The 18,902-nt window shown below is 35.0% G+C and overlaps 1 protein-coding gene across 1 annotated transcript in view; it reads left to right on the forward strand.

Annotated features, from left to right (window-relative positions):
• The window catches only part of LRP1B (LDL receptor related protein 1B), a 1,676,205-nt gene that overhangs the window by 1,329,086 nt on the left and 328,217 nt on the right, over positions 1-18,902 (forward strand). Inside the window, exon 43 of the mRNA XM_068543688.1 lies at positions 15,926-16,115. Within this exon, the coding sequence (XP_068399789.1) occupies positions 15,926-16,115 (190 nt within the window). The remainder of the gene's footprint in view (positions 1-15,925; positions 16,116-18,902) is intronic.

Consider the following 18,902-nt stretch of genomic DNA (forward strand, 5'->3'; position numbering starts at 1 on the left):
TCATTTCTGTTGGCCCAGATTGAGGCTTAGTCCAGAAAAGGGCTCAGAGGAACATGGCTAGGAGAGAATCTTTGTCAGGGGTCATCCTGCAGGTGCTTCTATTGCTAAGCTATCTTATATTCACTAAGAGCCTTGGGGAACACTCATAATGGGGATTAGGAGGGGGGGAATAGGAATAGATAGGGAGAGAGACAAGAATGTATATAATAATGAAAGTCAAGCAAGGACAGAATTATGGGAAGAAATAAACGAGAATGAGACACTGTGAAGAGTGGCATATAAATCACCAAGGCAACACTGAAATGTGTCAGGAAGAACAAAAGGCTAAGCTAAAGTTGTACCAGATGAATTTGGCCCATGATTCTGTCCCTTCCTCTAAGAATCTACCATTACTGAAAGAGAAGTACAGCGTTGTAGGAATTATGATGAGAGGTCCAGAAAGGCATAAAAGCTGACGCCAGTAGTAAAGACCTCATTAAAGTGATTGAACCTATTGTCCAGTTTTTGGTAGGGCAGATATCATAGTCTGAGTACAGTAATTAATTGTATGATGAAAGGCAGATTTCATGCTCAAACTTGGAGGTGCAAGCAATTATTAACTTCAGTTGTCATGAAAATGCTGACAAATAAGAAGGTAACAGGTGGAAGAGAATGAGAACCAAGTTGAAACCCAGGGCTGGTGCTGATGTAGAGAAAGTTGTAGCAGTTGAGAAATGGTGAGGATAAGTAAACCAAAGTTCTGATAAATAATTTTAGGTGACTAAAAATGATAAGGATGGAGACAAAGGGAGGAAATAGAGAGGTTTAATACTTTGCTCAGAGGTGAATGTAGACACTAATGCTGGTGAGAAATAGAAATTTTAAAAATAGGTTGCATACTGACAAAGGATTAATCTCCAAAATATACAAGCAGCTCATGCAGCTCAATATCAAAAAAACAAACAACCCAATCCAAAAATGGGCAGAAGACCTAAATAGACATTTCTCTAAAGAAGATATACAGATTGCCAACAAACACATGAAAGGATGCTCAACATCACTAATCATTAGATAAATGCAAATCAAAACTACAGTGAGGTATCACCTCACACCAGTCAGAATGGCCATTGTCAAAATATCTACAAACAATAAATGCTGGAGAGGGTGTGGAGAAAAGGGAACCCTCTTGCACTGTTGGTGGGAATGTAAATTGATACAGCCACTATGGAGAACAGTATGGAGGTTCCTTAAAAAACTAAAAATAGAACTACCATATGACCTAGCAATCCCACTACTGGGCATATACCCTGAGAAAACCATAATTCAAAAGGAGTCATGTACCATAATGTTCATTGCAGCTCTATTTACAATAGCCAGGACATGGAAGCAACCTAAGTGTCCATCGACAGATGAATGTATAAAGAAGATGTGGCACATATATACAACGGAATATTACTCAGCCATAAAAAGCAATGAAATTGAGTTATTTGTAGTGAGGTGGATGGACCTAGAGACTGTCATACAGAGTGAAGTCAGAAAGAAAGAGAAAAACAAGTACTGTATACTAACACATATATATGGAATCTTACAAAAAAAAAATGGTTCTGAAGAACCTAGGGGCAGGACAGGAATAAAGACGCAGACGTAGAGAATGCACTTGAGGACACAGGGATGGGGAAGGGTAAGCTGGGATGAAGTGAGAGAGTGGCGTGTACATATATACACTACCAAATGTAAAATAGCTAGCTAGTGGGAAGCAGCCACATAGCACAGGGAGATCAGCTCGGTGCTTTGTGACCACCTAGAGGGGACACAAAGAGGGGTGGGATAGGGAGGGAGGAAGGAAGACGCAAGAGGGAGGAGTTATGGGGATATATGTATATGTATAGCTGATTCACTTTGTTATACAGCAGAAACTAACACACCATTGTAAAGCAATTATACTCCAATAAAGATATTTTTTAAAAAAATAAGTTGCATAGACTCAAATGATTAGCTTTAGGGAGTAGGTGAAAATTGAAGATATTTTAACATGAATGCCTGTGTAACTGAAGTGAATGTGGTAAATGTGGTGATGTAAGCTTATTCGAAAAAGCACATGTAACTCCCTGAATTTTTAAACTTAAAAATCTATACCACATAATTTAGCACTTAATAGCGTGTTAGTGGTAAAAAGGGGTATTTTCTTCTAGTAGATTCTAGGGTCCCCCTTTTTGTGTATTCCTTCTTTACAGGGCTGAGCACATAGTAAGTACTCAATAAATAATTCCCTTTATTATAATTACTTGCTATTGGGTATTTGCAGGCAATTTAACATTTTTTATTTTGCTTTAAATATTAGTTAAGTGTGTTTATGATTATATACCTTCCACTCCATTTAAACATTTTTAAAGTCAATTTTAATTACTTAAACCACATTTCAGTGGGAATACCTTATAAGGTGAGACTTTATTTTTCTTACTGATATGTTTAGTTGGCAGGCCAAGTGTTTTTTCCTTACATTACAGTATTTTAATATTGTGTGCACATATAATATATAGTGTTTTTATGTAATGAATTTATTATATGTGTGGAACAAACATAAAATTCTGAACATAGCACGTGTTTTAAAAGATCAGAGAATAATCTTCATTTATTTAAATAAATTTTCTAATACCTTGTCATACTGAGTTGAATGTCAGAACACTCTGTTATTTCCTAGAGATCAAATGTTTCTATCCATCTCTTAAGTTCCTTTCTAGTTCTAGTACTAATTTCCAACCTTTTTCTTTGCAAAACCTGGCCATAAAGAATCGAGCCTTTCTCTCTCTCTCTCTCTCTCTCTCTCTCTCTCTCTCTCTCTCTCTCTCTCTATGATCCTCATCATCTGAAATGGCTTTTCTTTGTTTTCCTGCTTCATTAACTGCCCATTAAAAAAAAAAATCACCTCTATTTATGTCTTTACTTTCTTCCTTACATATCTCTGTCTTTGTCTCTTTCACATTATGTTATCAAAATTTAATATTTTCTAGTATTTAAATTTTCTAATAGTCCCATCACTTTTCCACCTATGAGGTTATCAAATATTTACATTATCATCCTACCAGTAATAATAAGAGTCAAAGACACAGTAAGTGGTTTGGATAGCTAAGCTTATTCCAAGGGATGAGGAATAAATAAACTAGAGCTAAACTTCTTTAATAAAGAGAGACTTATATATACAAATGTAGATTGTAGCCTCTTAGAGTTCAAAACCCACTGATATAATAGTTAATATTTCTAGTATTACACTTGTGGAAAAATGGGGATGATAATTTATCCAACAGAGCATCCACATTGTTAAGCATAATTGGCTATAGCCTTGTGTAGAGCAATGCAATAATAATAATATTGCCAACATATATTAAGCCCTTTGTGCTAGACACTGTTTTAAACACTTTACCCATGTTAACTCATATGATCATCCCAAGTGTCTTATTAATTTAATACTATTATTTTTCTCATATTACAGAGGAGGAAATGAAAATACAGAAAAGATAAATGAATTGTCCATGGTCAGGGCATATAGCCTGTAAAGTGATAGTACAAAGCCATTATCTGAACCCAGAGTTTGTGCTCTTAATTATTATCCTATATGCTTCTCCAATATTCTGGATCTTATAAAATAAATTAATAATTAGGCATATAGAAATTAAAGCATAAGTATACAGACACTGCCTTCAGTGTATTAATGTAGCGGAAATTCATGTATTTATTCCACAAATAATTTCAGTTGCTTGTTCTGTGCATTATAGTGGGGTGACAGACAAAAAGAATACAAATAACAAACAACGTTCTAGTAGATTATGACATAAACAAAGGGCAAAGAAAAAGAAATATATAAGCATGTAGATGGTATTTAATTCCATGGGAATAAATGAGATAACAGAGGGTAGAAAAGAAAGAGAGGAGGACCTTAGATAATACCTACATTTAGATTTTGGTTGGAGGGGTTGATAGCAAAGATACTGGAAAGGAGATACCAGTGAGATATGAGAAAAACAAGAGAGAGCATGCCAAAAAACACAAACAAACAAAACAACTTTTGAAAAGGTTTCAAGAGGAAGGAAGACAGTGAAAATCTGCTAAGTAACTTGGTAAGATGAAGAAAATGTGCATTGGATTTAACAATAGAGAAATTGCGGGTTATCTTAAAAAGAGTCGTTTCAGTGTAGTTTTTATAATAGAAGTCAGATGATTCAATAAAACAGAGGCCTTTATGTTGTAGGAAAGAGCAGAGAAAACAAAATGACCAACATCCTTGAGAAGGAGAGAGAGAAGAGAGCATAATCCAGAGCACAAGTAGTGGATTTCTTCTGTATAGGGAGACAGACACTTCTCAACAGGAGGGAACAAGATACAATTGAGATAGATTTATAGGTTTGGTGGGAAGCTAAAGGATATGTTTCTGAATGAATGCTAATATTAAAAAAACTGCTTTGGAAATATTGCAAATAATTTAATTGATTCCACAGTTTTATTTTTTCCATCTAACTTTGTGATTTTATCAAAGAACAAATAGTATATTTAAAATATTAACAATGAAATGACCTATAAGTAATATATATATATGAAACAAGAGGATTATTATGACATTGATCCCTTAAATTTATCCACTTGATACTATAATTTATACTCTTAAATAGTTAATGTCTTCATGCAATGTACAGTTATAATGCGTAAACATTTTTGAAAGATTAGTCTCTTAATCTGTTAATCTCATTACTTTCTTGGATTCCTAATAACAATAGCTCTAAAATCTAAAGTCAAATTACTATGCAGATTTATATTATTCTATGAAGAATTTCATCCTCTAATTAATATTGAAAAGATATTCCCTCAAAAACACATGTTGCTTTATATATTTGCTTAGTTATTCTCTACTCCAAAAAAATGACGACTTCAGCTTTTCTGAAAGAGGCAAGCTGATATATACGAAATCCTTTTAAAAGGACAAGAACCTTGGTATCTAAAAATCAAGATAATTTACTATTGTTTTTGATTATCTAAAGCTACTAAAAACAAAACTAGTTTGTTACTTATGCTTATTTGTTCTAAGCATTGTAGTGATTTAGAAAAAAATTACTCGATTTTAATTTTTTGTATGTAGCTTAAATACATTGATATTAGATCGTTATTTATATATGATTGTAAAGGAACAATTTTGACAACAGAATATGAAATGTTAGCTTGTACTGAGTCTCATAAGTTTAAGACCAATCAGCTGATACAGTAACTTCAAAATGCCAAGAACTGGCAGAGGAACAAAGGGATGCCTGGAATAATATTTTCTCCACTCCACAGAAGTCAATCAATAAGAGGGAGAGATAAAGCTAACGCAGGTAATTATGCTGTGAATCAGAATGACATAGAAAGGGTGACACGTATTCAAGTCAGAGTGATAGTAAGGTCTGAAATCTGCAAATTAAAGGGTTATTATAATATATGTGTTTGTCTGTGAGTGTGTGTGTGTGTTAGGTAGAAGGCAGAATCAGACAAGAGATAATGGTTGTAGGACATGGGAGAATACTGAAGGAGCAAGTGAAACTGTGAATCAGAACCAAACAATGGGATGTAGGAAAAAAAAAAAGGCTATCAGAAATGCTAGACCAGATATCTGAAGAAGGAAGGGTAATTAAAAGAAGGAAAGAAAAAGAGGAGAAGGAGAGGAAGAAAGAAGGAGGAAAAAGGGGAAGGACGAAGGGGAAGAGAAGAAGGAGAAAATGCGTACATTAATGGCTGGATAAAACGTTCCATTTCTGGTGCAGAAGTCAACAACATTGTAACTGCTCTTGACTGAGAATTCAGTTTATAGGACTCTTGTCCATTCTGGAATGGGAATCATAAAATCATCAAAAGCAACGTGTGTGTGTGTGTGTGTGTGTTCTGTCCAATTAATTGTATGCACCATATTTATTACTTACATAAACACACGCAATCGACAAATGTACAGCAAATACTTTTTCTTGAAATTACTAATTTATCACCAAAGAATAACTGGTAAACCGGGTATAGTACTGCATTTCTGTTAAGAATCCTCCTATACAGATGGCCGTCAAACAACATGGGGGTTGTGGTACCAACCCTCTGAGCAGTCAAAAATATGAGTATAACTTTACATTCGTTTCTTCGTATAGGCGGTTCATACACAGATTCAACCAACCACAGGTTGTGTAGTACTGTAATACATAGTGAAGAAAATCTGGGTGTAAATGGACTTGCGCAGTTCAAACCCCTGTTGTTCAAAGGTCAACTGTACCTGTACTATTTCTAGATTACCAAAGCCCTCATTTCTATGCCTCTTTCCAGACTGTATTTTTGAAGTTGTTTATCATCTTTTCTTCTACATAAGAAAGTCTACATTTTATGGCCCATTAAAAATAATAAAATATAATAATACATTGTAAAACATTAATCATTACTAACTTAGGAAGTTATCCTCTGAAGCGTATTTAAAGCAAGAACACCTGGAAAAGGCCTTAAACCAGGGAAACACATATCTAATAGTGGACTTTGAGAAACTTGAAAGTTTACCAGGGTCTTGCTTTGGGTAAGAAGACCTTCCTAATTTCTCTCATATCATATGAAGAAATTATTGTCTATGCTAAATGTTTATAAGTGAATTGTTTATAAGTTGAGATTGTTTTACAGAGTATGAATTCATTGAGGGAAATGATGGATCTTATCCAGACCCCTGAGAATGGGCAGATACACCTCTTTCTCAAGAATGTTCTGGTTTATGATTTTGGCCTGATGACTTACCTCAGTTTCTCACAAAGGAAATGAGGATGAGTTCCAAGTCACCTTGCAATTATATTTCTCAAATAAAGTCTGTACATATCAGATCTCCTCGCCTTGCTCTGGAGGATGAAGTATGATATAACTGAGGATTTTAGAAACCATAGGGTCTATGCCCTTCCCTGGGAGCCCTTGGCATACCAATGTTGGCTTCATTTAGGTTGAGTCAGTGCTTATCTCCAATAACTCCTGAAGAATTTGTTACTGAACTGGTTGCCTGAACCCGTGCCAGGGTCCTAGCCAAGGCCGAGTCCATTTGTCTCTGTTGAGAGATTCTTTTTCCGCTCGGATTTGCACAGCCAATCACAAAACCGATGCTGAGACTGGAACAGCATAATTTTTATTCAGTGGTAGAGAATGGAGAATCGGGAACTTAGTTTGCAAATCAACTTCTCAATTCAATTTGGGCTGAGACACCATATACATAGGAGGGTCGAGGTAAAAGAGAGGGATTTGGAAAGAGAGGGAGGAATATTCATGACTTATCTGAGAACAGGGGTGTGGTTTGTACAGGAACAGAGGCAACACTCCTTTTCAGTCCTTGTTTGAGCTTTTCCTGTTGTCATGGCAACTGGCAACTGTCAGGATGCTGGTGGGTGTGTCATTTAGCATGTTAATATATTACAGTGACCATATAATGAGGCTCAAGGTCTACTGGAATTGAAATCTTCCACCATTTGGGGCTTAGCTGGTTATAATCAGTTCTTGTTTTTCTCTTTGCAGCTTCCCCCTGGAACTTAGATAAGAGCAATTGGTTTCCATTTGAGGGAGGGGCAGGGGTATGATTCTGGGGCAATAGCCTTGGTGACAAAATGACACAACTATAATTACCTATATGCTCAATTTTTTCATCTCTTATATGTCTTGGCTTACATTAGTGATGACACAAGATAGAGGCATTTGTTGAGACCTGAGTCAGTATAATTTTCAACTGAGTCAGGAGTTCAGGTTGATATTCAGACTTTGAATGTTTCTAAATCTGGAGAAAAAAAAAAAACCACAAAGAGTAAGATTAAGAAAAAAAAAATACACTGTTACTTAACAGCTTCAAGTCTTTTCAATTTGCTTCCATACTCCCTTAGGGCAAATTGTTCCTTTGTTCTGGGAATGGGAAATAAATAGGCCTCTTTTGTTATGCAGTGTAAAACTAAGACTCTCTTTTAACATGGAAATATTTGAGATACTCTAGTTCTAGGGAATTAACCTTTGGGATGATAGTAAAAGCCTGTCTTTGTTAGAGATAGATTGCAACAATAAAAAGTCTTGCAGAGAGGTTGGGTCTCCTCTTGTTAGAGGGCTGAGGGCCTGAAGTTAACGGATCCACATTCATGAAAGGTAGCTTTATTGCAATACATTGGGCACAAGAAGAGTCGAATTCAGATGGTCAAGGGTGATGCAGTTTTATAGATATGTTTGTTGCAGGAAGGGGACCCCTTCCAGGGCCCGAGAGTGGGCTCTTTTTTTAAATTGAACCATCTTTTTCCCTTTATTTATTTATTTATTTACTTACTTATTAATTATTTATGGCTGTGCTGGGTCTTCGTTTCTGTGCGAAGGCTTTCTCTAGTTGCGGCAAGCGGGGGCCACTCTTCATCGCGGTGCGCGGGCCTCTCACTATCGCGGCCTCTCTTGTTGCGGAGCACAGGCTCCAGACACGCAGGCTCAGTAATTGTGGCTCACGGGCCTAGTTGCTCCACGGCATGTGGGATCTTCCCAGACAAGAGCTCGAACCCGTGTCCCCTGCATTAGCAGGCAGACTGTCAACCACTGAGCCACCAGGGAAACCCAGAGTGGGCTATTTTTTAACACTTGGAAATGAATTGTCCAAGGAGACACACATGCTGACAAAGCAAAATACTTTATTGGGAAGGAGCACCTTGGCAGAGAGCAGCAGGGTAAGGGAACCCAGGAGAACTGCTCTGCCACATGGCTCACAGTCTCAGGTTTTATGGTAATGGGGTTAGTTTCCGGGTTGTCTCTGGGCAATCATCTTGCTTATACCCATATTTGGTCTGATTCAGTCCTTTCTGGTGGCCCTCACATCTCTCAGCCAAGGTGGATTCCAGTGTGAAGGTTTCTGAGAGGTTGGCAGGACATATTATGGCTGATGTCTCCTCCTTCCTTTTGGCCCCTCCCAAATTCTTCTGGCTAGTGGTAGCTTGTTAGTTCCCAGTTCCTTATCAGGACCTCCTGTTGTGAGGTAACTCATGCAAGCAGTTATTATTGTGTCTGGCCAGGGCAGGTGGTTTCGGTCCATGGTTCCCTAACATGTTCATTCACTGGAACCCACATCATTAGTGGCTACTTGGATTGACATCTTCTTTCCATTATACATCTAGCTACTTTGTACATAAAAGAACTATGGATTTTGGTTTATTTATTTATTGCCTGCCATCTTACTGAACTCCTAATAATTCTCAGCAGATTCTCTGTTGTTTGGGTGGTTAATTACCAAAAAAAACGTTTTTTCCAGTAGAACTGTTCGTTGTTTAAATTTTTAGACTGTAATGTAGATATTTAATTTGTTTAGTTTTTAGTAAATTAGACTGTAAAAAAAATGTTGTGCTTTTTAACAGTTAAAGGATTTAAGAACATAAAAATTTAGGTCAAAGTCTACAGGTAAAAGCTATTTCTGTAATTAGGGTTGATCAGGGCTGACACTCCACACATTTGGCAGTCTGTACTGGGCCAATCTGAATGGATGTCATTTGTTCAGGTCAGACATTGGCCAGTACCCTTTACTGGTACATGTCAGTCTCAGTGTGTGATTTGTTAATGGCCTTAAATAATCTGAGGAGATTTTTAAAAAGCCTATATCTAAAAGATCTTTTAGATAATCATTTTATTGTATTAATAATTAATGCAATTTAATTAATACAAATTAATGTGGGTAAAAAAAACCTGAAAATGACTAAAGTCTCCAGACAAAGGGGTGGCAAGTCTAATTTATAGTACCCAATCTGCATAGAAATCTATTGCAATCCATTCACCAGTTCAATAGTTAGAAAAGTAAAAATAACCCATGTAGTTAATCACTTGTATCTATCAGTTGATTGACATTTGGGCTGTTTCTGCCTTTGGCTATTATGAACAAAGCTGTAGTGAACATTCGTGTGCACGTGGATATATGTTTTCATTTTTCTTGGATGGATGTAGCAGTGGAATTGCTAGATCATGTAATAACTATATGTTTAAAATTTTGAAAACTGCCAGACTGTTTTCCAAAGCAGCTGTACTATATTGCATTCCCACCAGCAAAGTATGAGGGTTCCAATTTCTCCACTTCTTTGTCAAAACTTATCTTTTTGATTACAGTCATCATAGTGGATCTGAAGTGTGATTTTGATTTGTATTTCTTTGATGGCTTATAATGTTGAGCATTTTTCATGTCCTTATCAGTCATTTGTATACCTTCATTGGAGAAATATCTATTCAAATTATTTGCTCATTTTTTCCATTGTGTTAATTTATTATTGAATTGTGAGAATTCTTTATATATTCTGGACACAAGACCATTATCACATAAATAATTTGCAAATATTTTCTCCCATTCTGGGGGTTGGCTTTTTACTTTGTTGGTGGTGTCTTTTGAAGTACACAAGTTTTTAATTTTGATGAAGTCCAGCTTATCTATATTTCTTTTGTCATTTATGCATTTGGTGTCATGTCTGAGAAGGCTTTGCCTAACCCACGTTTATGAAGATGTATTCCTCTATCTTATTCTAAGTTTTGTAGCTTACCTTCTGCATTTAGGTCTAAGATACATTTTGAATGGATGTGTGTGTATGGTATGAGGACATTATTTTTTTGAATGTGGATATATAGTCATTGTAAACCATTTGTTGAAGAGATTATTTTTTCACCACTGAATTTTTCTGGTACCTTTTTCAAAAATCAATTTACCATAAAAATAAGGCTTTATTTCTGGACTATTGATTCTGTTTCATTGATCTGTATGTCTAGCCTTATGGTAGTACCACACTATCTTGACTACTGTACCTTTGTAGTAACTTTAAAATCAGAAAGTTTGACTCCTTTAACTTTGTTTTTCTTTTTCAAGATTATTTTAGCTATTTTAAGTCCCTTGGATTTTCATATGCATTTTTAGGATCAGTTTGTTGGTTTCTGGGAAAAAACCATCTTGGATTTTGATAGGAATTACATTGAATCTGTAGATCTATTTGGAAACTACTGCCATCTTAATAACATTGTCTTCCAGTCATTAACATAAGTTACTTTTCCATTTTTTGTCTTTAGTTTCTTTCAATGATGTTTTGTAGTTTTTCATGTAGAAGTTTTAAGATTATAATTCTTTTGCTAAAGTTATTTCTAATTTTATTTGCCTGTCATATTTTCTACTCTTTTAAATGCTGTTATAAATGGAATTGTCTTCTGAATTTCATTTTTTGATTGTTCATTGCTACTGTATAAAAAATACAACTGTATTTTGTATGTTGCTTTGTACCCTGCAACCTGGTTGACTGTTTTTATAATTCGAATAGTTTTCTACTGAATTGCTTAAGATTTTGTATATCTAAGGGTATATCACCTGCAAAAAGAGATGGTTTTACTTGTTTTCCAATCTGGATGATATTCCTTCCTTTCTTTCTATCTTTTTTTTTTTTTAATGTAAAAAATTTTCCCAATTACCCTGAGTGAATTTCCAATACAATGCTGAATAGAGGGACAAGAGTAGACTGTCTTGTCTTGTTCCTAGTCTTAGGGAGAAAGCTTTCATTTTTTTCATGGCTAAGTAAGGTATAAGCCTTGTTTTGTTTTTTGTTTGTTTGTTTTTTTTAGTAGATTGATTTTTATCAATTTGAGGAAATTCATTTCTATTCCTAGTCTGTTGAGTATTTTTATGATGAAAGTGTTTTGGATTTTGTCAAGTAAACCTGTAGATTAGCCGTATCAAATAATTGGCTCATTGTAATGAGGGAAACTGTACACCAGAAGAGCTGTAGGTTATCTCACCCCTATCCCAAAAGAGAAGGAAAAGTAATTATAAGAGGATTTTTAGAAAAAAGGTGAGTTTAGGCAAAATTTAAGTAATATTTTGTTAGGCTTAAAGTAAAACAAGGCTATGTGTACTCTCTAGAGTTCAACATCAGGTCTGGAGTGTGAACTGGACCCAGAATCTTGTTTCTCTGGAAACTATATAGTAAGATATATGTGGAATGCCGTGTCCAGAAACTTTTTATTTTAAGCTCTGTACCTGGGTTGTACATCGAGCCTGCTTCTCTGTGTCTTGAGATCCTCCAGACAAGATTGAGATGCTTCATACTACTGACATAATTTCCAGCAACAAACTTTCTGATATTCTTTGGCTTTAGAAAATAAGCCAGTGAATAAGAGAATATTATACTTTCAACAGGGAGGCCATTACATTTGTAGCATGTCCTTTAGGTAAATATTATTTCCTGTTAACTTTGTGATAGGATTTATCTGTGACAGTTATTCCAGCCAGATGACTGGCAATGTTTCGTACATGTGGCTCCCTCCCAAGAATACTTCACTGGCTTTCCCATTTTGTAGACTCTTATCCTGCCTTTACAGCACTGCACAGGCAGGAAGGAGCTGTTTTCTCTTCTTCAGTTGTGATGAGATGAAGGTGTTTTCTCTATGAAGTCCTTGGCTACCTGCCAAAATAGCACTGTAATAGTTATTTTCTGAGTTATGCCTATTCTACAGCCTTGAGTTCTAACTCTGTATTCTACATCCTTGAGTTAATTCTGTATTGATTTACTCTGTTCAATATTTCAGGACTGGTTGATGGAATAAATAGGCATTTTACTTTAGTTTTCAGACTACATAATTATCTGCCAGGACCAGTGACTCAAAGTACTTATTTTACCTGTTCAACTGATTCAGGAACTTTAGTGTTCATGCACATGCAGACACACACACACACGTATCACATGATGCCTGTTATAATGTTAATTTCTTAGTATGCCTGCCAAAGTTATATATATATTCTTTCTTAAATATGCTAAGAGTACTAACTCAGAGAAAAACAGATAATATGAAGGAATGTCTATCATAAAATAGACATTAATGTCTTTATGTTGTCGTGACTAAAATATTTTCATGATTTTAAAATTTAATATTTTCATGATTTTAGAATATATATGTATATATTCCTTTTCACATTTTTTTCCCTTATAGGTTATTACAAAATACTGAGTATAGTTCCCTGTGCTATACAGTAGGTCTTTGTTGGTTATCTATTTTATATATAGTGGTGTGTGGTTTATGTTTTAATTGGCTATTTGCTAATGACAAATACAATTTTTATAGGGAGTTAAATATCTTTTTTTTAATTAATTAATTTATTTATATTTATTTTTGGCTGTGTTGGGTCTTTGTTGCTTCACGCGGGCTTTCTCTAGTTGGAGCGAGCAGGGGCTACTCTTCGTTGCGGTGCATGGGCTTCTCATTGCGGTGGCTTCCCTTGTTGCGGAGCATGGGCTCTAGGCACGCAGGCTCAGTAGCTGTGGCTCGCAGGCTCTAGATCACAGGCTCAGTAGTTGTGGCACACGGGCTTAGTTGCTCCGTGGCATGTGGGATCTTCCCAGACTAGGGATCGAACCCATGTCTCCTGCATTGGCAGGTGGATTCTTAACCACTGCGCCACCAGGGAAGTCCCCTAAATATCTTTCTAAGAGATAAATATTTTAAAATGTAGCACCAGATTATGATTAAGTGTACTGTCAGGTTGTCATCTATTACAAAAAATAAAACAAAAGAGATTATACCTGGACAGTGAGATGTATTATGTACTCTAGTAACCTTGGAACTATGTCAGCCATAGAAAAGAAGCATCTGCTTCATCTCAATGGTAATACCAAGTGGTTTCTTCCTGATTTGGCAGGAAAAAGTGGCCATGAAGAAGATCTGTCAAAGTCAGTGGAAGGGGAAGATACAAAATTAGGATGGATGAATAATTTTGATTTGCTTGGATTTTTTCAGAGCTATGCCATTTCTCATTCTATTTGTGGATGATGAAAGAGTGGAATGCTGCTTATACAAATAGAGTTGGCTTCATTTCTGAAATGATATGAAAGTGCTAAAATACAGTGGAATAGATGATATATTAATTAATAATTGAAATACTTTTGACCATTATCAACCTCCCACCTACTCACCTCATATAGGAATACCATATGATTCATATAAGCAAAGCTGAATGGATTTTATTATGATTGTGTTTTATAATGTTTTCTTCCATCATCTCTGGCTTAGGTTTCCATACTAATCACCCACATTAATTTCTTATAAGTAGTTTTGTTGACTGTGTGAGAGGTTATTCATGGTAAATTACTGGTGATATAATTCACCCAGAGTCAGACAAGTTGAATCTAATGAATCATTTGTTTGGTTCCAGCTTGATGTACATTGAGAATAAGCAATAGCTGCTATAAATCCATCTCTAAATAATAGTGCTGAAGAATATAGGCTTATGGAAGCACATGGACCTGTGTTAAAAATCTTGCTTCAATACTATTAGTTCTGTGACCATAGGTTTCAGTTTTCTTCTTAGGAAAGAGGAACAATAAAACTAACTTCACAGAGTAGATTTACACATAAAGTGATGTATGCAAAGCAATTACACAATTCCTAGCAGAAAGACAGTGTCCAATAAATGGCAGATATTAATTTTATTAGTGGATTTTCCTCTGTTGCATGTAGAAAAAGAACAAAAGGACAAAATTTTAATAATGTTCAAGAAATGTAGTTCAAAAGGTTTTTTTTTTTTTTTTTAAATTGAATAGTACATTTATTTATTTATTTATTTATTCATTCTTGGCTGTGTTGGGTCCTCGTTTCTGTGCGAGGGCTTTCTCCAGTTGCAGCAAGCGGGGGCCACTCTTCATCGCGGTGCGCGGGCCTCTCACTATCGCGGCCTCTCTTTGTGGAGCACAGGCTCCAGACGCGCAGGCTCAGTAGTTGTGGCTCACGGGCCTAGCTGCTCCGTGTCATGTGGGATCTTCCCAGACCAGGGCTCGAACCCGTGTCCCCTGCATTGGCAGGCAGATTCTCAACCACTGCGCCACCAGGGAAGCCCCAAAAGGTTTTAATATTGTTTTGCTCTCCCACTAAATCCTACTGACCACCAAAGTAAACATTTACCCATCTCAAACCTGAAAACAGCTCTTTTCATCTACCTGTTTTCAGAAGAGCTTAATAATTCTTTTGAGAGTCCTTAAGAGAAGAGCAATAGAAAGACTCTGCCTGTTATAATGTTAATTTCTTAGTATGACTGCCAAAGTTATATATATATATTCTTTCTTAAATTAAATATGCTAAGAGTACTACCTCTGAGAAAAACAGATAATATGAAGGAAAAACTATAATAATTTGGTTATACTTAAAGATGTACTCAAAGCACCTCTATGAAAAATGAACCACTTATGTTATCCTAGTGATTGGAAACACAATTTTAAGAAATAATTACTTTTGTTTTTCATATTGTCACGTTTATGTATTAGGCTATGGGTACTACCATTTATCTTTTTCTGTCAACATTAAAGCATGCCTTAGCTCACAATTAATTTTATTTTCTTTTGTTTTTGTATCACATTAGTCGAATAGAATAAAAAAAAAATTCATTGCATTAACTTATTAAAACATTCTCTACCATTGTTTGATAGTTGCAAGTGTAGGGTTGTATTTTGGCTTTTTGATACTTTGTTGTAGTTTTTAATGTGTTTGTTTTTCCTTGATGTCTCTAGATATAGTATCAAGAGAAAACTCATTATGATTGTACTTAAATGGTATCTCTGACATATGATTTTCAAAAGCATCGCTAAAGTGTTGCACACTGGATACTTTTTGAAAATTAATTACTAAAATATGAAAATAAAAGAAAGCCACCATTTTCCTAAATAAAAGGCAGTTACTTGATTAAGGTTTTTTTGGATAAGAATATTCAGTCTTTAATGCATGTTTTTGTGTAAACTTCTCCATGAGCGGTTCACAGCTCAGTTTTACAGCGTGTAATCAGCTGTCATTGTAGGCATTATGTAGCATTATATAGGCATCATAATTATTATATTTTTGCTTTTTCTGTTCAGAAGCCAAGTCTTTTGTAGATAAAAGTATAATTTTTTTCTTTTCTTTCCCCCATCAGATGTGGGTTCTGTTGAAGGGCTTGCCTATCACAGAGCCTGGGATACACTGTACTGGACCAGCTCCACTACCTCATCTATCACCAGGCACACAGTGGACCAGACTCGGCCTGGAGCATTTGACAGGGAAGCCGTCATTGCCATGTCAGAGGATGACCATCCTCATGTGCTAGCCCTAGATGAATGCCAAAAGTAAGAAACTTGTATTTCTTCATTATAATTATAAGTCAAAGACTATCAAAATTATGTTAATTTTAAAGAGAATTAGCTTTAAAAATACGGATTTCCTTTGAAGTTCTCTTTTCACAATGCATAAAACTATTTTTTATAAGAGCATTATAAATGTGAATAATTGAAATCTGGACTCTTTAAATGCCAGGCATCACCTCCATGAGAGATTCAGTAAAAGCAAAATTAAAGGATGAAAGGGAAAATAGAGACAATACTGTGATTGAATAGACATTTTTCATATACGAAAAAGACATTAATGCATCACTGATTGAAATGATAAATTTGAAACAAAAATAAAACTATTAACAAGTATTGAAACCTAAAAGGTGTTTCTGTAATTCAATTAAGTAATTTTAACAATTGGGGATCTGTTCAATTGAAATACAGAGGAAATTAATAACAGCAATAGATCTTTGTGTGCAGCTATAATTTCAACATTAGATACTTGACAATAGTCTACATGGTCCACATCGGTTTGATGATATATTGTGCAGGTATTTGTAATAATACTTATGAAGAATTCATGGCAAGAAAAAATGCTCAGGCTATAGTATAAAATGTATAAAAAATAAAACAAATTAGAAAAAAGTCATGTTTCGGGGGATGCTATAAAGAAAGCAATTTTATGAAAACTGAAGAATGAAGCTCAGGTTAAGTAGAAAACAAATATGTCTATGGAGTTTCACTCTTATGCAATATGGTAGGAATATTTGTTAACTACTAGAAAGTCCTTTTACTCTTAAACAAAACAAGGACACAGAAATTAGACCAATCTGGTTTCACTGACGAGAAATAGAACTTAGTTTAGGTGTGTTGAAGAAAAATGGAAGAATAAAAAACAATGACTGATAAACACTAACCATGATCACTTGAGAGAAGAAAAGAGCACATGAATTACTCAGTGTGAGAATAACTCAATATGGATACTCTTATAGAACTAGAGATGAGAATTGACTTACTTTACTTAATTAAACATATTTAACTTATAAATTAAGACTCTAAAGTTTGAGAGATGCAGGTGAAGAGAAGGTTGACTCCTCACACAGATTTGGTTACTTAGTTCAGGTGGACACAGGCCTTTAGATGCCTGGGCAAAGCTAGTTCTGCTCACACCACTGCCCTGTCACTAGGGTTTGTTGTTGAGTCAGCTACATTGATTCACCAGGAGACTCTTAGGACAATAATAAATATCCTAAAGTTGATCAAAGGAATTTATAAGACAATTTTCAGGTAAACATGAGGGAGATCACTGATGATATTATACATGATTAATTTTAATTGATAAGTGATTTATCCTATAATTATCAGTTACATAGGCTAAAATTACACTTTCATCTTATATATGGTGAACTGTAAATTAGAATTAAACACACTAAAATATTTTAATTGGAAAATTATATGTAATTAAAGTTTAAAGTATAAAAATATTTTTATCATTAAACATATTAATGACACCTTCAAATCACTTTCATATGTTAGTTGATTAACAGAAATTTTAAAATCAAGTCAATTTCTAGATGAAAGACTACTTGAGTTCAAAACTTGGCTCTGTAACTATAACTAATATTCAAGCTCTCTGGCCTCTGTTTTCTTATATGTGAAAGGGTAAAATTAAAGAAGTACTAATACCTTGGAAATTCTGTAATTCTAAAGCCCACAGTCTAGAAAAATATTGCAAATAAATTGTGTATTTAATACCTCATATTATTTGGATAACTTTTTAAACTAAATTTTTCATTTTAAAAGTTACAGGATGTGGTTAAAACTACCGCATGATTTAAGAAAGTGGAATGCCATTTTTTTTTTTTTTTTGCAAATTTACTGATTCATAGGACAAACTATTTTGACACTTTCTCACTTAGAACACCTTTATGTACCACAGAATAGATTAAAATGCTATGAAGTATTTTAATAAAGAGCTTAGATGACCCAGCTTTCCCTAATTGGTGGGGGTTATTTTTTAAATTTGCAAGTAGAAAGGTTTTTTTTGTGTGTGTGTGAAGTTGAGTATTGTCTAGTAATAAGTTTTTGCATAATACTCAAAAACCATATATTGAATAATTATGTTGGCTATAATCCTACATTGTCTTTACATGTCTTTACATAGGAATGATATATGCAATCTTGCTGTAAATATGAAATATTATTCCAATTAGTTTTTCTTTGTATTTATTAAGCATATTTTTTCAAAATGTAAAGCAGCCTGCCTGTCAGCCTCCCTCCTTCCCTTCTTCCTTTCTTTCTTCCCTTTCTCCCTTCCTCCCTTTTTCCTTCCTTCTTCCTTGCTTCTCCCCTTCCTTCCTCCCTCCCTCCCTCCCTCCATTCTTTTCTTCTTTCCTTCAGTTCAAAAACTGATCTTCAAGTAAACTCTTAGGGATACTCCTAAATATAAAGGGGGAGAAAGAAGAACTGTTTCAGTAAAAGTGGGCCTTGGAGACTGGAACCCTACAGCCTCTCCACTCTTCCAGTGACCTCTAAGGGCTTCCATAGACTCCTAGGCCCTCTTCAAAGAATAGTTTGACAAACACTGATTTAAAATATTCTAGAAAATCTGTGAGTAACAGATACTATGTTTAAGGATTTGAGAGTAACCCCTGGAATTCTGGAAACAGCATTGTAATTTATAGAAAAATCACACTGATAAACAGAGGAGGGAAAAAAGACATTAAAGAAATATAGGAGTTTAGTAGTTTCTCTAAAACATATACAGAGAAGAATGCAGAATTTAAAAAGCAAACTAGAAGGAGA

Source organism: Eschrichtius robustus, chromosome 5 (genome assembly GCF_028021215.1).
Source record: "Eschrichtius robustus isolate mEscRob2 chromosome 5, mEscRob2.pri, whole genome shotgun sequence".
NCBI classification, from domain to species: Eukaryota; Metazoa; Chordata; class Mammalia; order Artiodactyla; family Eschrichtiidae; genus Eschrichtius; species Eschrichtius robustus.